The 20,352-nt window shown below is 39.0% G+C and overlaps 2 protein-coding genes across 2 annotated transcripts in view; both read left to right on the top strand.

The window, feature by feature from the left end:
* Positions 1–1,757, top strand: part of LOC309501931 (NLR family CARD domain-containing protein 3-like) — a 28,521-nt gene extending 26,764 nt beyond the window's left edge. The window contains exon 7 of the mRNA XM_082174224.1: positions 1,213–1,757. Within this exon, the coding sequence (XP_082030350.1) occupies positions 1,213–1,387 (175 nt within the window). The 3' untranslated portion in view covers positions 1,388–1,757. The remainder of the gene's footprint in view (positions 1–1,212) is intronic.
* Positions 1–20,352, top strand: part of LOC309501907 (uncharacterized protein) — a 427,051-nt gene that overhangs the window by 381,305 nt on the left and 25,394 nt on the right. The window contains exons 22-23 of the mRNA XM_082174163.1: positions 3,763–3,936; positions 4,642–4,812. Of these exons, the coding sequence (XP_082030289.1) occupies positions 3,763–3,936; positions 4,642–4,812 (345 nt within the window). The remainder of the gene's footprint in view (positions 1–3,762; positions 3,937–4,641; positions 4,813–20,352) is intronic.

Raw genomic sequence — 20,352 nt, 5'->3', positions numbered from 1 at the left:
TGCATTTATCTACATTACTCTATAGTGATTCCCCATCATAAACATGAACCTAGACCTGTAAAGCTTGTGTGTGTGTGTGTGTGTGTGTGTGTGTGTGTGTGTGTGTGTGTGTGTGTGTGTGTGTGTGTGTGTGTGTGTGTGTGTGTGTGTGTGTGTGTGTGTGTGGAGACAGTTTATCAAATCTAAAGACAAAATATAAAAAAGCATGTCAAAATGTTTGCATGTTTGTTTTGTATCATATGATACACCAGACTTGTATGACTTGTATAGAATTCTGACATATTTTATTCATATACCCAAACTGGGGGGAAGGAATGTAATTTGGTACAGATGTTATTTATATTGTCAAAAAAGTAAGATGAAATTCTGAAAGGTTATAGTATAAAAACATTGCGATTTTTATAATACAACCTACTTAATGTACATATTACCACATATTAGTTGTCCCTCTGTTTCTCCCAGTAATTAGATATTTTAAATGCTTATTTCTATGAGTAATTCTGTAGTTTAATGTAATAATAATGTAATGTAATATGTAGATCGAGAGATTTACAAATAAACATTTATCAAAAGCCTGTTGTATCATATTTGATGTACACATTTTAAGATGTTTTTTCTACAAAAAAGTTGTAATTTTTTATTAAATTAACGTTCAAAATCTCTTTTTTTCATATATATATTTTTAAATATATTTTTCTAATTTAGTAATTAAGTAAAATAACTATAAATTTCATTTCAGCAATTGTTATGGATGCTTTTTTACTCTCTTTAAATTAATGATATATCACCCGTTGGCCACCCTGCTCTCTAAGATATCGGCATCAGCCATCGGTTGACTTTAATCTTGAAATATTAAAAACAAAACAAAAAATCTTAGTTTCTTAGGTTTAAGTAATCTTAGCTTTACTTAAATCATTAAAGATTTTATGTCAAAAAGACATGTACATGTGAATGGAGGCATTTTTAGAATTATAATGAAAGGCCTTTAACTTGCCATAAAAGTGTGAACTGTCTCATATAATGGTGTCGGTGCAGTCAAGACAATAATGTTGTTGAATATTAAGTGTCCCCAACTAAGCAAGACAGAGACAACAGTGGCAAAAACCCATGTGCTGTTTATGTAAAAAAATAAATGGAAAATGTATTTAATATTTGTATATAGAAAATGTATTGTATGTGTTCCATCTAATTCTGTGTTGTGACTTATTGTAGGTTAAATGATTGTAACTTAACAGACAAAAGCTGTTCAGCTCTGGCTGCAGTTCTTGGATCAGATACCAATCTGAAAGAGCTGAACATGAACAATAATAATCTGCAGGATTCAGGAGTGAAGCTGATTTGCACTGTACTGAAGAATATAAAGTGTAAATTGGAGATACTGAGGTAAGTTGAGCCACAGGAGTCACATGACTAGAGTGAGGTGCGATGACTGACAGGACGATGCCGGAGGCAAAAGCGCGAGAGAACTTTTGTGAAAAATTCAAATATCTTTTATTTATTTGTTACAACGTGGGTATACCATATCAATCCTGTTATTGTGCTATTTTATTGTTGTTGTGTTTTTTCATCGAGTTTTTCATACTTTGATGGACTTAAAAAATATACAGCCATTCACTGCTATTATAAAGCTTGGAAGATCCAGGACATTTTTTTATATAATTGCGATTGTATTCGTCTGAAAGTAGAATGTCATATACACCTAGGATGACTTGAGTGTGAGTAAATCATGGGCTAATTTTCAAGGGATTATAATATTTAGTGGATATACTATATATATATATTCTACTTCTTATAAATTAACACTTAAATTGTGCTGTTTTTGTTTATAGTAATTTATACTTTAGTGATGTAATCATTACTTGCATACCTAGTGTTGAGAATTCAGATGATTCTGTCAGAGCTGGTAAATCTGCCAGAATTGAGGGCGAGATCTGGTAGAAATCACTTCTCTTAATATTTTATGTGACAGGATTAATGTATTTTAGTGCTTTTGAGGGAGCTGTGTATCTTTGATTCTGCTTTCAGCTTTGCAGCTAGTCTCGACTAAACACTTCCTCTAGTTTATGAGTGTTTTACACCACTGTGAAGGTATTTTGGTCCATTTGACCCACTCCTCCTTACAAAGCTGCTTCAGCTCAGTGACATTTGTAGACTTTCCAACATGAGCTGTGTTTCACGTAGTTCCACAGCATTTCAATGGAGTTGAAGTCTGGACTTTAATTAGGCCATTCCCAAACTTAAATTTTCAAATTTTCCGACCATTTTCAGGTTACTTGTTGTGGATCATTCAGATTACAGACTTTCAGACCTGTACAGTTGTAAGACTGGATAAACTAGAAGAACTGGAAGAGAGGGCAACTCTCTGAGAAAACAAAGGAAATTAACATTTGATCTCTCTTGCTATATTACCATCCCCATTCGAGACACGATCACACTTCAAGTGATCACCTCCCAATTTACACATCATTCCCTCAACTTCTGTCCCCAGTAAGTCTGGGACGGTGATTAATGCAAATTCCCACTGTGAACTCATGTTTACATTTGAAAAGAGGTTTCTGCCTTGGTCTGAGTATTTAGGGAGATGCTGAAGAAGGCTTGTGGCGATTTGTAACTCATATTAGCCCGTGATGCAGAGTGTATGCAGGCTGAATGTCAGGTTTGCATCTTCTCTCTTTATTCCAGAGCATTTGATGTTTTGTATTTATTACCTTTGAACTGATTATGTAATTGGCATGATACATTTTTATCTGACATAATATATTGTTACATTTGATTTTATTCCGACTGACTCTGAAATTGTTTTCCCAAGTAGATTAAATGGGTTCATATGTTACCGCAAGTTTTGCGTCAGATTAGTGACGACTAATACTTTGGCGCTAATTCAAGTGTACAAGTGTACGCAAAGACGGGAAGTGAATTTCCGTTTAGGGCAGCAAAAGTGCTGCTTGACCAACCTAAATCTGTGTGTGTCTTACCTCTGTTTTAATTTAATGTTACTTTAGATAAGTGTACGTGGGAAACCAGACAAGTAAAGTTGGTTGACTTATATCTGTAGTAGTGGCCATATATACCTCTACTGAAGTAAACGTTACTTTAATTTCAAGTTTATGCAATCACAGGGGCTATACCAAAGTATCTTTGATTGTGTAAGCGTGAATGCGACCGATCTCAGGTATATAGCAATTACCTTTGTTTAGTGACCGAAGCTGGCGAGATTGTGGTCGTGAGACCCACGTTAAACAAGGCGTGAGGACCTCTGAACAACATAGCTTCCTAATATGAACAGGTAAAAAATATAAGTAAAGAGTTATATAGAACAATCAAATGTATTGCTAAACTATTATATAATTGACCAATAACCAATTGGCAATCTAACTGAAAATGGAGTCAGATATAAAATGGAGTCAGATATAAAATGGAGTCAGATATAAAATGGAGTCAGATAAAAGCCTGAACGGAATTAAATTACTTTGCCACGCGGAAACACAGTAACACGCAGAGACCTTCACCCGTTCTGGCGGAAACCCCAATTTGGACCGATAAACGGACTTACACAGTTTTAGATAATTGTAATCTGGTTATGTTGATGTCTAACATATTAAAGATGTCTGTGCCTTTTGTTTGCCTCCATATTCAGTTGTCAGTTTTTGCATCTAAATTTCAATGCATTTGTACAAAGAACAAAATAAAATTCAAGTTTAAGGATTTATATTATTCAGGTTTTACTGATTAATCAGCTGAATGTTTTCCACTCTGTTCTAGACTCTCTAACTGCAGTGTGACAGAAGAAGGTTATAAAGCTCTGGCTTCAGCTCTGAGATCAAACCCTTCACACCTGATAGAGCTGGATCTCACAGGAAATGATCCTGGAGAATCAGGAGTGAAGAAGCTCAATGATTTACTACAGGATCCAGACTGTCAACTGAAGACACTGAGGTGAGACGGGATCAAATAATAAACTAAATTAGTTATATGGAGGCTAAATATTCATAACAAATATATTATTTTAGCTATACAATTAGCTGCATCAAAATGATCAAGATCAGATCAGATGCTGCAGGTTCTGTCATGATGATGATAAACGTCAACACAGTTTAGTTGTGATACGAGCTAAAGGTAAATAGACATTATGGGTCAGTATATGGGCTGCTATTCTGGAGTATACCTTGATAATTGAAATGCACAATTTTATTTTTGTGCACACTTCTCATCAAAATTCTAGACAACCTTTTAGTGAAATAGTTTTCTGAACACAATAGTTTTCCATCAAGCCCAGATTCACTGCATCTCTCTACAGCAGGTCTATGAGTCTCCAGATGTTCACAAACATGCAGTTTCACAAGCCAGTTTTCTCTGTGCTGACGTTTCTCACTTCTCCTGCTTAAAAGCCAGAAAGATCTTAATTTCACACTCTGTATTCACACTGAAAACCATGATCTAGTGAGCTTTTGCCCTTCTGCTCTGTGAGACGTTTCTGTTCTTATGAGTTTGCTTTAGGACTGAGTGTCGCTCTAGTTCCTTTTAAATTTATATTTATTTGTGTATTTAAATGTTCAAAGATTATTTTTATTTTTTTATCGTATCAATCGTTTTTGTAATGCAACAGACATTTAGTTGAGAACTGAATTGACTCTTCTGCAGGTTTTTGAGTCCTGCTGCAGAGGAAGCCTGTCAGTATGTGAATAGAGTTGTGGGTAAAAACCCGTTACTCCAGAAAGAGCTGAATCTGAGTGAACATGAACTAGGAGACACACGAGTGAATCAGATCGCTGCTCTACTGCAGGATAAACACTGTCAACTCAACACACTGACGTGAGTATTGCTCATTTATTTATAATATTACTTTACTTTTAGTAGTAATGTTAGCTGATGATAATATTTCCTCACTTGTTTGAGTCAGAGCAGTTTTTTCCTCAGCGTCACACAGAGCCACAACAATTTAAAGTAATAAAATTAAACAGCAAATTAAAAACACAGAATTAAAATGTGATATCAAGCTTTAAATATTTGGTTAAGACAGACAGTTGGATCATGGGTCAATAATTATTTCAGTTTCTGTAGAGGCAGAACAATGTTTTTTGTGACATCAGAATCAGAAATGTTCAAAACTGCTTTCAATTCAATGTTTGTTTTTCCCAAAATGTAAAATGTCTAATTTTGGTGCAGCATATACTGTAACTTGTAAAAATTTAACAAGTGCATTTTGAAAGTCTGTGATCAGTATCTGCCTGTAATAAGATCCACTGAACGCTAGTGATGGGCGCTTTCGAAACACGCTTCATGAAGCTACGAAACCTTTACAAATCTTTTGTTTCGAATCAGTGGTTCGGAGTGTGTATCAAACTACCAAAGTCACATGATTTCAGTAAACGAGGCTTAGTTACGTCATAACTGTTTGGAAACGTTTGGAAATGTCAATGGTTCACCACTAGGGGGTGATGATCTCTGTGAACCCATGAATCATGCAGATTTACTGAGATTGAACAAGTGTCTGTGGGATTATTTATACATTTGTAGACGTTTTAATTAGACATTAGTATAATTCAAAGGAATATTAGTAGTTAATAATTTCTTGGGGCTTCCGGTTTGAGCATGTAACGAACAGACGTGTGAGAAGTGGCTCCCAAATTACTTCTTTATTTTCTACCTCATTTTTTTCGACATAAAGTTTGGCGCACCTTAAGTTGACTACGTGTATGTTAAGCATAACTTTGCACAACTAAATGAGACCAAAGAGACGTGACCGTGGGCAAAAAACGACCGAGATGGACGAAGATGCCACAAGTGAAGACAACATGGCTACACAAGCTAGTCCAAGCTCGGAGTTACCTGCTGATCTTGCTAAGCTTCACTCGGTGCTTCTATCCGACCTTGCACAGCAAACGGACTCCCTCCTGAAAAAAGCACTCGGCGATGCACTGGCACCAATTTCGGCATCCCTGGAACTGGTAAAATCGTCGCTTGATTCCCACGAAGAACGTATCCATGACATGGAGGAAGGGTTAAACGACCACAGCGACAGGATTGAGGCTATCGAAACAACATGCACCGCACTTCTAGCTGAAAACGAGAGGCTCAAAAACAAAGTGGAGGATTTGGAAAATCGCTCCCGTAGGTCCAATCTGCGAGTGGTCGGTATCCCGGAGAATATGGAGGGGCCGGACACAGTTAAATTCATGACTGAATTTTTCGAAGAAGTCCTGGGTAAGGAATTCTTCCCACATCCCCTCATTATCTCCCGCGCGCACCGAGTGGGACCCAAACCGACCGCCGAACCCGGCGCTAGCTCCAAACGGCCGAGGATATTCCTCGTTCTCTTCCACAATTTCCAAAACAAACACCGCATAATAACGAGGAAACGAGTGCAGCTGTTCTTCAGGGGACATAAGGTATTTTTCCACGAAGATGTCAGCGCGGAACTCGGCAAGAAACAAGCTGCTTTTAAAGAAGTGAAATCCCTCCTGTATAAGAAGAACGTCAGGTTCGCTCTTATCTACCCCGCCCGGCTCCGCGTCCTTCATGACGGACAGACGTTGATTTTCGAGACTCCGGAGAAGGCCAGAGAGTTTTACGAGCTTCATTGGGGAAAGTAGCCTAAATGATGCTGGAGCACAGAATATTTACGAGAAGATGAAAGTAAGCCTAACTTTCAGCTTAGATACTTTGACTCCTTGGGACTATTTGTTTTCGTACATGTTTAAGTTTAAGGTACAATAACAACGCAGTGGCCTCTGTGATTTAAATATGCAACAGCTTTTTTTCTTTCTTTTTTTTTTAAACATGGCAGGGTTGTTTTTAGTTAATGTGGCTTTCACACATAACTCGCATATTACCATTTCACAGACTGGTCAATTTAAGGTAAATTAAGTGAGCTGAATACATAACTAGGTCAGTCACTTTGAATTATTCTACATACTTTTATCAGTCCAACTGTGCTCTGTGTAATTGCACAGATGCAAATCAGGGATATATCATATTACTTTCAAATTTATTTATTTAGTTTGGTCCCCTTTGTCTTTATTCTCAAGGTGAGCTGAACAGATAATTATGGTAGAACACAAATCACTTACTGAGAGAGGAGCCATTCTCAGGTTAGGATAGGAGTTATAGACAACGTTAGATGTCTTGGAAGTTTTCCGTCTGGGAATTCCTGCGGTTTTCTTCGTTTGGGGAAGAAGATCTAGGTTTGGGGTGTTCAATGTTTTTATTTATTTTTTTTTTATTTTTTTTTTTCTATTTCAACTTAAGTTTCATGAGAACTGGGGAACGTTTTATTTACATGGCAAAACCTTATCTTCTGAGGATGCACATAGCTATGTTCAACTGTATTTTTAGTTTATTATTATTACTATTTCATTTTACTTCTACACAACTGCACGCAGTGTGTGTTGACATCACTTATGACCACAAATGTACTTCCACAAGGTGGTTCAGGCTAATCATACACATTTTGGATGTCTCCTATGATAAATAACGCAGGCGGTACAAGCCCAGGAGGGGGAGCTGCAGTTAGGTTTTTGTCCTGGAATGTTAAGGGGATGAACGGTCCTGTGAAACGTTCTAGGATTTTTTCCCATCTTAAACAATTGAAAACTGATGTTTTGTTTTTGCAGGAGACACATTTAAGGTTAGAAGATCACACCAGACTCCGTAAATTATGGGTTAATCATATCTTCCATTCCAAATTTAATAATAGATCGCGAGGGGTGGCAATTTTGATTAATAAACGAATTCAATTCTCACTAAATGCAATTACTGCTGACCCCAATGGTCGATATGTCATTGTCTCGGGCCTCCTATTTCAAACACCCGTTCTTTTGGTAAATGTGTATGCCCCTAACTGGGACGATACTGAATTTGCCAATAAGCTTCTGTCATCTCTCCCTAATTTAGATACACATAGACTGATCCTTGCAGGAGATCTTAATTGTACAATTAACCCATTGCTCGATAAATCTAGCCCTAAATCTACCTCACCTTCTGCAATGTCGAGGGTCTTCTCAGACTTCTTGAGACAAAATGGCTGTGTAGACCCATGGAGGTTTCAAAATCCAACCTCCAAACAATTCTCTTTCTTTTCTCATGTTCACCATTCTTTCTCAAGGATAGACTACTTTTTTTATAGATAGCTCGTTCATCCCTGCAGTGAAATCGGTTGAATACTTGGCCATCATCATTTCAGATCATGCACCACTCATCTTAGACCTTTCTTTCACTTTGAACGTTAGAGAGCAACCCTTCTGGAGACTTAATTCCCTGCTGCTTTCAAACGAGAAATTTTGCGAACATGTGGCTACTAATATAGATACTTTTCTGGAAGTAAACAAGAAGGAAGGTATATCATATTCCCTACTTTGGGAAACCTTAAAAGCGTACTTAAGAGGACAAATTATCTCCTATGTAGCACATGTCAATAAAGAACGCCGCAAACAAATACAAGACCTGACGGATTCAGTTTTTAATTTAGACCGCAAATATTCTGAAAGCCCTTCCCCAGAATTATATAAAGAACGGATAGCTCTACAGTCTAAGCTCAATCTTCTATCCACCAACCAGGCTGAATACTTATTACTGCGGACCCGGAGCACTTACTATGAGTATGGAGAAAAAGCTAGTCGATTGCTGGCTCACCAGCTGAAACGTCAGGCTGCTTCACGGCTCATACCCCAAGTGAGAGATCAGGATCAAAACATAGTCACCAACCCAAAGGAAATCAATAATACTTTTGCAACATTTTACTCTACACTTTATACGTCTGAATTTCCATTAGATGTTACGAATATGAACAGTTTTTTAGATAATTTAGAATTACCTAATATTGAGCCTGGAGACAGGGAAATGTTAGATCAACCTCTTGCACTGACAGAGATCGCTGCAGCCATCGGAGACATGCGAACTGGTAAATCTCCAGGACCCGACGGTTACCCCCCCGAATTTTTTAAGAAATTTTAAGATAAACTTGCACCTATTATGCTAGAAGTATTTAATGAATCATTGGGAAACGGTTCCTTGCCCCCAACCCTCACACAAGCTAAGATTACACTACTCCTCAAAAAGGACAAGGACCCCACCAACTGTGGCTCTTACCGTCCTATCTCCCTCCTAAATGTTGATATAAAAATTTTAGCCAAGGTAATGGCACATCGCTTAGAATCCGTTCTCCCCAAAGTAATCTCCGAGGATCAGACTGGTTTCATAAAGGGCCGCCACTCTTTCTCAAATATTCGCCGACTTGCTAACGTCATCTACTCCCCCGGTCCTTCCTCGACTGCAGAAGCTGTAATCTCTCTGGATGCGGAGAAGGCGTTTGACCGGGTGGAGTGGAAATACTTGTTTGCCGTATTGGAGAGGTTTGGGTTCGGTGACACGTTTCTGGCATGGATTCGTCTGCTCTATTCGTCCCCACAAGCATATATTCAAACTAATCAATCTCATTCCAAATTTTTCCCCTTGACACGTGGGACACGTCAAGGATGTCCTCTATCCCCGCTCCTGTTTGCAGTGGCAATCGAGCCTCTTTCGCTTGCTTTAAAGTCGTCATTGTTATTTCGGGGGGTTGGACGTGGGACTGAGGAACATCGCGTCTCTCTGTATGCAGACGATCTCTTGATCTATGTAAGCAATCCAGAAACCAGCATCCCTGTAATTGTATCACTATTGAATAATTTTGGTTCTTTTTCTGGCTACAAACTCAATTATCAGAAAAGCGAATGCTTTCCCATTAATGATTTGGCAATGCAAATTAAACAAGAAGCAGTCCCCTTTCACTTAACACACTCCGGTTTCAAATATCTTGGAATAAACATTACGCGTTCTTTCACCTCTCTTCTTGGGGCTAATTTTACACCTTTAGTTAACCAAATGAAAGCTGACTTTCAAAGGTGGGGCTGCCTACCTCTGACTATTGCAGGGAGGGTACAATCGGTGAAGATGAACGTACTCCCAAAATATTTGTATTTGTTTCAATGTTTACCGTTATTCCTGACTAAATCATTTTTTAAATCAGTTAACACATCCGTTACCTCCTTCATCTGGAAGAATAAAGTTCCAAGAGTTAATAAAAGCTTACTTCAGAGGGGTCGCGATGTGGGGGGACTAGCTCTCCCCAGTTTTATCCACTACTATTGGGCAACTAACTTGCAGAAAATTTTATTCTGGCTCCATGTGCCAGACACCGACTGGTGTACACTTGAGGCACACTCTTGCCACTCGTCCTCTCTCCCTGCTTTGGTGTACTCCTCCCTGCCTACAAAGTGGTCCAAGTTTACCTCCAACCCCATAGTATTGTCCACCCTTAGAATCTGGGCCCAGTTCCGAAACCATTACAAATTCACCTCTCCCTCCCCCCTTAGCCCTATTTGTAAGAATCATTTATTTCCAGCCTCCTCTCTCGACTTAACATTTACTCAGTGGGGCAGGAAGCAGCTTTCCTGTTTTAAAAGCTTGTACTGTAAAGAAAGGTTCGATAGTTTTGATAATATATGCCAGAAATATGATCTCTCACGCAGTAATTTTTTTAGATATCTCCAAGTACGCCACTGTGTCAAAGCACTGTTCCCTTCCTTCCCGGTCCTCCCTACTGAGGCAGCATGGGAAGAAATGACCCACCTCCATCCAAAAAAAGGACTGATATCACAACTATATTCTCAATTTATGTCTCTGGAAAACCATGACCTTTCAAAAATTAAGAACGGGTGGGAAGGCGAATTGATGGTTGAGTTGTCGGACAGACACTGGGAGAATGCACTACGAAGGATTAACTCATCCTCATCCTGTGCACGCTTGGGGCTTATTCAGTTTAAAGTAGTGCATAGGGCTCATTTCAGTAGGGCTAGGTTAGCAGATATATATCCAGGAACAGACAGGAGTTGTAATAGATGCTCCCTCTCTCCAGCTGATTTAACTCACACGTTTTGGTTGTGCCCTCGTCTAAATCAATATTGGTCATCTGTTTTTCAAACTTTATCCGAAGTCATAAAAATTCAAATTAAGCCCTGTCCGTTGATTGCAATATTTGGTATTCCAAAGGAGACCTTAACTTTAACCCGAGACCAATCGGACATTATCGCTTTTACATCACTTCTTGCCCGTCGTAGAATCTTATTGGTTTGGACATCCGCTACTCCACCAGCGGTAGCCGCATGGTTAAGTGATGTTTTATTTTTTCTCAAACTAGAAAAAGTTAAATTCACGTTGAAAGGGTCCGTCCAGAAATTTTACTTAAAATGGCAACCATTTGTGACATATTTTGAGAATCTCAAAGTATTGCCTGAAGTATGAGACTCCTTTATATTTTACAATTTACTACTTCTTCTCTCTGTTTCCTTTTTTATTTTAATTTTTTCTATATATGTTTATTCAAATCAATGGTCAATTACCTTGATGTGGTGGGAACTGAGTAGCCTGACTGACAATTGTGAAACTGTGAGTTTAAAGACCTGTTAATCAATTTGGGGCGAAATGTGGGCATGCAGCTGTGTGCTTGTTTTCAATGTGTAGATCCCTAAAATTTTTCGAAGTACTGTGTAACAAACAAAATGGAAAAAGATTGTTTTCCCAGAATGTTGTCAAAATTTGGGGGGTGGGTAGGGTTGCCATTAAGTAGTGTTTGTTTGTTTGTTTTTTTTTGGTTTGTTTTTTTTGGGGGGGGGGGGGGGGGGGGGGGGGGGTTGTATAAGGTTGTAGTTGTTTAAGATAAAATGAAACTGGAGAACTGTCTCATTTCCTGTAAAATGTAACACCTTTGATTCTCCAATAAAAAGATAAAAAAAATAAAAAAAAATATAAAAAAAATAATAATAATTTCTTATTGGCCTGTTTTGTTGAGCCATCCATAAAATAAACAAAACAAGCACTGAAAATTGATAAAAGAGTACATATTATACAGACACTTGATATTTAATCATATTAGATGATTAGTTAATTGCATTTGATAGATTTTACTTTCAATAAAACATTTGTAATGGGTTTGTAGAAGGTGTTTTTATGCAGTTTTTGGCCAGCGTGTGTTGTTTCGAAACTACACGCTTAGACTAACGCTTCAAAACAGTGAAGTATTTTGCAAAGAAATTGGTTTAATTGATTTGAAGCTTTGAAAAGCTTTGTTTCTCCCATCACTACTGAACGCAGGTGCAGCTTTATTCAAATAAACGTGAACAAAACTAAAAAAACAAAGACTTGACTGAGAAACATGAAGGTCACCAACAGCAGTTACAGGGAACAAAGCCAGACAGAAGACAATGGTAACATGAAGGCAGGGCCGTACGCAGGACTTTATAAAAACTGAGGTCCCAAAATTGATGTTGCTAGGGGGGTTCGGGGGAAATTTAGATTTAGATTAGATCTACACATGTGCAATTTAAAGGTATAGTGGAGGATTTTCTTTTGCCGGGTGGATCATCAAGACTATTGGTCCTCCTAGTTGTCAATCATTCTGGTGATATGTTTATGTAAGGCCGTCGTACGTGCTCGTCCCTAGGTAGTTTTCGCTTTCTGCGCAGGCGCACTTTCAGGTGTATATGTGTGGCAGAGTTTCCGCTAGAAAAAAATGGTGCCGGTCAAAGTGACCGGCAGAGGTTTCGTTTTCCGGACATTTTGATGATATTCCGGTCAAATATCGCCTCGTCTTAATTAGTCAAGTTGAGGAAAACAGGAAGCATGCTATGTAACTTAAAAAATGACATAATCAGGCCGTATAGAATGCAACATGTTTATTAGCCTAACTTTCAAATAGACGGAAAAAAACATGAACCATTCAACGCCAATTGTTTTTACTATGGTTTCACATTCATAGTTTAACAAACCAATCCCCCTTCCCCACATAAAATATCTGAATAGTAGCCTATTATTTTTACTCAAGCGAACTTAATTATACACTCTCATTTAGCTGGTAACATTTAAATTGGCCATGAAATGACTCCTTGTCAAATGAACTGGAACAAACAAATGACTAGGCCTATAACATTGCCTCGCGTCATTTTAGGCTACTTTTTACGCTGTTTTGCTGTGCTGAATTGTGCAGCTGCCGACTTAAAATCAAAACTTCCCTGTAGCCGCGTTTCCATTACAGATTTGCACAAATGTTTTGCGCTATTATCTAAATATCGATAAAAAACTATTGCGAAATGACGGCGTTTCCATTAACCGATGTTATGCGACTAAAACGTCCTTTTTTCTCTCACAATAGTCATTTCAAAAATCACGGCAACGGACGTTGGTTTATATAATATCACAGCCACCGCATTAGACATTATTATTATTATTAATGGAAGGAGACGTGGCGTGTTATCCAAGCATTAATGGCAGGGAAAGACCCTTGTACTGCGAACGACACATATAAGGAGTTTCTGGGTGTTTCGCCCTCATTTCTGCTCCGAGGTTTTGATTGTGGCATTTCTTTGAGATTTAGAATCCAGTATTCCTATAGGCTAATTATTGTTTCTTTCATAAATTTAATAAAGAACTCTGTCTCGTATTCTGTCCAAACGATCCATGTAGGCTACTTTTGTGAATCCGTGTATCATTCGTTCAGTCGTTTTTTATTTAATATTGAAAGTATAAAAATGAGAAAACAGTTACTTTTTCGATTTTTCATTTTTTCCAAAAAAACGAAAAACAAGAATTCAGCTTGATTTTTCATTTTTCGTTCTGAGGTAGAAAAAATAATAAACAGCTTGAATATTCGATTTATACACATGGGCGGGAATGAAACGCCCCTTTCCTCTGATTTGTCAGCCGAAGATTTTCCTCAGTTCTGCACTGCAGAATAAGAGTCCTCCGTTGTGCAGATTCTTAACGCGTTTATTGGAACTAGGCTACATTTCATCTTTTTTTCATCAAACAACCAGACACAGGGCTTATATCTTCTGTGTAGATATAAATTCACCTACGCTTTGCATCAGCTGGGTATGCAGGGTAAATGACGGCTGTTAAGCCTACCATGGTCGCCTCACCCAGTAATTATTTTATTTTTTTAATAATAAATGAAGATATAAATCAATATAATTAGTTGTAAATTAAATATTTTTAACACTAATACACAAAGAAAAGAATAATGCATTGACTATAACGCATGAACTGTCATTCAGACTGACTATCTAACAACCGGAGGACAGAGAACAACAGATATATTAAAATACATACTCTTCTGAGTTTTATTATGTAGGCCTTGTGTTTTATTAAAATTTATTAATTTATATCTCAAAGATGTGCGCTTGCGCGCAGCGCACGGTCATGTTGAGAGGGAAACAAACGCATTTTATTATTAGCCTATTCAGAAATAGTGTAAAAGACCGTAAATAAAATACAACATTAACATTATAAACACTATTAATAACATATAGGCTATGTCTATGCGTATTTTATTTCCCCTTACTGTAGCCTATGTCAAATCCTTAAATGAATGGTATTCAGAAAACAACAAGAATGAAAAATAAGTAGCCCGTATAATAAAAATATAGCCTAACCTAATAACTTATAATAATAGCCTATTATGTCCTTTATTGAAACTGAAACTGTACGGACATTGGTTTCGCGCATCTCTCATTCTGTCCAAGGTTTCCATATTTGCAATGTAACATTTGGATGCTAACTAGTAATGTAAAGAAGGCTTCGCACTTCAGTCGAGTCCCAATATACACGTATATGCTAAATCATCATGTTCACAGCAAGGGAAATGAGTTTGGAATAACAGCAAGTAGGACTGTGCAGCACAGCCTTTATATTGTACAAAAGACCAATTAAATTAAGCAGAATAATTTTTATATATTTGGTTGACTGTGTTTTATTTTAATAATGAATAGGCTGCGATGTCAAGTTAGCAATGCCAGAAGTGAACTGATAATAATAATAATAATAATAATAATAATAATAATAATAATAATAATAATAAATTTTATTTGGAAAAGCGCCTTTCAAGGTACCCAAGGACACTGTACAGTTTGATAGGCAGAGACAAGGGAAATATAAAGATAAGAACATAAAGAACATACAGGGTTTAAAATGTTATCATGCATACACAAGACATAGGAATACACTGCGCACAAGGTGTAAAATCAGATCAATCAAGTCAAATTATGGGACTGCAGAAAAGCTAGGCTAAAAAGATGGGTTTTTAATTTAGTTTTAAAAGTGGATAAACCTGTGCATTGGCGCAACTCAAGTGGCAGAGCATTCCACAATTTGGGGCCTACCACGCTGAACGCCCTGTCGCCCATGGTGCGGAGGCGAGATGTGGGGACGTATAAGAGGCATGTATCAGTAGAACGAAGGGTGCGTGAGGTCGTGTATGGGGTGAGGAGATCAGATAGGTAAGATGGGGCTAGATTATGTAGGGATTTATAGACAAGTAGAAGGTTTTTATAGTGTATGCGATAGTGGACAGGAAGCCAGTGTAATTGCTGAAGGATAGGGGTAATGTGATCCCAGGGCCGTGTGCGGGTGAGTAGTCTTGCAGCCGAATTTTGAACATGCTGCAACCTATTGAGGGTTTTTTCCGGGATGCCGTAGAGTAAGGCATTGCAGTAGTCTAACCTTGACGTTATAAATGCATGTATTAGTGTTTCTGCTGCAGATGAATTGAGGGAGGGGCGGAGTTTGGAGATGCTTTTGAGATGGAAGAAAGATGCTCTGGTGATATTTTTAATGTGTGACTCAAAAGAGAGGGTCGGATCAAATATTACTCCTAGATTTCGAATTTCAGAATTTGTTGTAGTGAAATAGTCAGGAATAGATACCTGCAGATTTTCAAGTTTCTTAAGAATGTTGGGTGTGGAGATAAGAATAGCCTCTGTCTTGTCTTGATTGAGTTTGAGAAAATTTTGAGTCATCCAGTTGTTTATGGCGTTTAAGCAATGAACCAGATTGGATAATGATAGTATATTGGCAGGTTTGGTGTGAATGTAAATCTGTGTGTCGTCAGCATAGCAATGAAAATTGAGACCATAGTGTTGTATTATCTGGCCAAGGGGAAGGATGTAGATTGTGAAGAGCAGGGGGCCGAGAACGGAACCCTGGGGGACACCATGTGACAGGGTTGAATTTGGAGATCTGTAATTCCCAATAGAAACAAACTGTTGTCTGTCAGTAAGGTATGATTTGAACCAAGACAGTGGAACACCAGTGATACCGAGTAACGCCTCCAATCGAGAAAGTAGGAGATTGTGGCAGATAGTGTCAAAGGCAGCTGTGAGGTCAAGGAGAATAAGAATACTGACATGGCCAGAGTCAGCAGCCAATAGTAGGTCATTGACTACCTTAACAAGGGCAGTCTCAGTACTGTGCATGGCCCTGAATCCTGACTGGAACTTCTCCCAAAGACCATGACAATTTAGGTACTCTTGGAGCTGTTTTGCAACCGAGCGTTCAAGGAGTTTTGCAAGGAAAGGTAGGTTAGAAATGGGCCGATAGTTCATATAATCCTCAGCGGCTGCTCCTGGCCTTTTCAAAACAGGGGTGATAGCTGCCTTTTTGAGAAGCACAGGAACAGAGCCCGAATAAAGGGAGGAGTTTATTATTTGTACCAGGAGGGGTGAGATGGCAGGAAGGCAGACCTTAATCAGTGCAGTCGGCATAGGATCAAAGAGGCAGGTGGTAGGCCTAGACTTACTGACAAGGTCATGAACATCCCGTTCGTCAACAGGTGTAAAGGCAGAGAAAGACCTGTTTAGTGTAACACAGGGGGAGGTGAAAAGGGGTGCGTCATCTTGGGGGGAGTGAGTTGTTTGAAGCTGTTGATATATCAAATTAATTTTACTGTTAAAGAAAACCAGAAATTCACAACAGAGTTCAGTGGATGGGGTAAGTGGAAACAATTTATTCGGTTGGGTTAGTTTGTTAATAGTGGAAAAGAGGGCTCTCGGATTATGACGACCTTTGTCTATGATGGAGGTGTAATACAGGGTTTTAGCCCGGTTAAGAGACTCTTTATAAGTAGTGACATGGTCAATGTAAGCCAGGGCATGAACCGTTAGGCCAGTCTTCCGACTAAGTCGCTCCAGCTGACGTCCAGCCGCCTTTATTTTACGAAGCTCCGGTGTAAACCATGGGGCAGACTGAGTAAAAGAGACATGGCGTGTCTTCAGGGGTGCAAGAAGATTGAGGGAGTCAGCAAGATGTGTATTGTACATCAGGACTAAGTCATCAGTACAGACATCCAATGACTCTGAGCTGAGTTTTGAATTTAGAGTGTCTAAGAGGGCAGCTGAGTTAATGTTCTTTGTGTTCCTATATGTGATGGAACGAGAGGGACGTTGGCGATGGAGAGGCACAGGAACAGCAAGTTTGAACATAATGGCTCTATGGTCGGACACAAAAAGATCTTTGGGACATACGTGAGTTGGCATGATGCCAGCAGTGCAGACAAGATCTAATATATGGCTTTTTGAATGGGTAGGGAAGTCGACATGCTGAGTGAGATCGAAACAGTCCAGCAGGTTTAAAAAGTGTTCAGCAAAATTACAGTTTCCAGAATCAACATGTATATTGAAATCACCAAGCACCAGGATGGATGAGTACATAGGACTGACAGATGAGAGTAACTCTGAAAACTCGTTAATAAAAGCAGAAGACATTTTTGGAGGTCGATAAACAAGTAACAACAGGAGCGGTGCCCCACCAGGGAATTTCAGAGCAAGACATTCAAACGATAAATAATCCTGGACAGGCACTGATAGAACCCTATAGCATGAGCGGAAGATCACAGCAAGGCCACCACCCCGGCCAGTGAGGCGTGGCTTAGCAACAAACTCATAACCAGAGGGGATAGCTTCATTCAATGTAATAAAATCATTTGGTATCTGCCAAGTTTCAGTCAAACAAAATAAATCAATACCAGCATCAGTAATGACATCATTAATAAAAGTTGCTTTCTTGTTCAGAGACCGCACATTAAGCAGACCAAACTGGGTATTTCTGAAAGTAGGGTAGTCTGAGGATGCTTTTAACAGTTTTATGGCGTGTAGGTTCTCAACGTCGGCAGTTCGCCCCGCATCAGGCCGCGTCTCTCTACGAGACAGACTCCATAGTGAATCGATGTTGTTGGTGTGGTTGTAGCGAGCAAACTTCCGACCAGAGCCCCTGTGTAAATATTTGGGACGACGCAGCAGACCGAGATGTTGGTGCGCGCGGAGAACATCTGGAATTTTGTAAACTTTGTTTCCAAGGCAATGGAGATAGGATGACGAATATCTTAATGCCATATCGGATTCAAAGAGGTGCCCGTTCAAGTGATTAGGCTCTCTGTAGTATAAGCAGTCTGGCCCGTAGACAAGAGACCAGAGCAGCGTCACGATTGTTACATGCATTAGGAGGGGGTATGATTTGAGCACCATCTGGCTCAGTCCAAACAAGCATAACGTTACCAAACACAACAGCAAACAGCCACACACTCAACCCAGCCTCTGTAAACTCAATACGTTAGCCAACAGGGCAACCACTTTTGCACTCAAGGGAACAGCAACGGAGGTAGCCAAGCCAAAGAGTAGCGACAACAGTTCAAATAGGCAAAACTCAAGCAAACTCGAACAAGCAAGCAGAGACTTACCAGCGAACAGTGTTAGTGGATCACTCCTGAGAGGGCTCGCATAAGCAAAACAGGGAAAGGGGAGGCACAGCAGCTGCCCGTCGGTTTGGCAAACACTTAGCTAGCAGTCTTGCTCGAGTCAGCAATCCAAGATGAATGATTTATAATAATTCCACATTTAGGTACTAATCAAATATGCGTGACAGGGCCGGGTGACAGTAGCAAACGATGATCCGGTAGCCAGTAATCCAGCATGAGATAAACCTCCAGGGAAACTGGGCTCAGTCCAGTGTCTGCCGTTTGAAGTAACTTGAAGTGTCACACAAAACACAAAGTGTAATCCAGTAGTTAAAACGTTATCCAGCACGAAATAGCCTCCAGGGAAATAGGGCTCAGTCCAGTGTCTGCATTTTGGATTGACGGAGCGCACAAAACACAAAACAAACGTACTGAGAAAAACAAAACAAGCAGAGAAAGCCGGCGAGTAGCGGCAGCCAAGCGCGCCAGCGTTCACTCGTGACCCGTTCACTCGTGACTCGTGACATACACACTCTGGGGACGTTGAATATTACGGTTGCATTCAAGGTACCGGGTATTCAGTATTGCCTGAAGTATGAGACTCCTTTATATTTTACAATTTACTACTTCTTCTCTCTGTTTCCTTTTTTATTTTAATTTTTTCTATATATGTTTATTCAAATCAATGGTCAATTACCTTGATGTGGTGGGAACTGAGTAGCCTGACTGACAATTGTGAAACTGTGAGTTTAAAGACCTGTTAATCAATTTGGGGCGAAATGTGGGCATGCAGCTGTGTGCTTGTTTTCAATGTGTAGATCCCTAAAATTTTTCGAAGTACTGTGTAACAAACAAAATGGAAAAAGATTGTTTTCCCAGAATGTTGTCAAAATTTGGGGGGTGGGTAGGGTTGCCATTAAGTAGTGTTTGTTTGTTTGTTTTTTTTTGGTTTGTTTTTTTTTTGGGGGGGGGGGGGGGGGGGGGGGTTGTATAAGGTTGTAGTTGTTTAAGATAAAATGAAACTGGAGAACTGTCTCATTTCCTGTAAAATGTAACACCTTTGATTCTCCAATAAAAAGATTAAAAAAAAAAAAAAAAAATAAAAAAAAATAATAATAATTTCTTATTGGCCTGTTTTGTTGAGCCATCCATAAAATAAACAAAACAAGCACTGAAAATTGATAAAAGAGTACATATTATACAGACACTTGATATTTAATCATATTAGATGATTAGTTAATTGCATTTGATAGATTTTACTTTCAATAAAACATTTGTAATGGGTTTGTAGAAGGTGTTTTTATGCAGTTTTTGGCCAGCGTGTGTTGTTTCGAAACTACACGCTTAGACTAACGCTTCAAAACAGTGAAGTATTTTGCAAAGAAATTGGTTTAATTGATTTGAAGCTTTGAAAAGCTTTGTTTCTCCCATCACTACTGAACGCAGGTGCAGCTTTATTCAAATAAACGTGAACAAAACTAAAAAAACAAAGACTTGACTGAGAAACATGAAGGTCACCAACAGCAGTTACAGGGAACAAAGCCAGACAGAAGACAATGGTAACATGAAGGCAGGGCCGTACGCAGGACTTTATAAAAACTGAGGTCCCAAAATTGATGTTGCTAGGGGGGTTCGGGGGAAATTTAGATTTAGATTAGATCTACACATGTGCAATTTAAAGGTATAGTGGAGGATTTTCTTTTGCCGGGTGGATCATCAAGACTATTGGTCCTCCTAGTTGTCAATCATTCTGGTGATATGTTTATGTAAGGCCGTCGTACGTGCTCGTCCCTAGGTAGTTTTCGCTTTCTGCG

This window comes from Leuciscus leuciscus, assembly GCF_965113295.1.
Source record: "Leuciscus leuciscus genome assembly, chromosome: 6".
Taxonomy (NCBI): domain Eukaryota; kingdom Metazoa; phylum Chordata; class Actinopteri; order Cypriniformes; family Leuciscidae; genus Leuciscus; species Leuciscus leuciscus.
The sequence above is the reverse complement of the archived record's forward strand: the minus strand, read 5'-3'. Positions and strand labels throughout refer to the sequence as shown.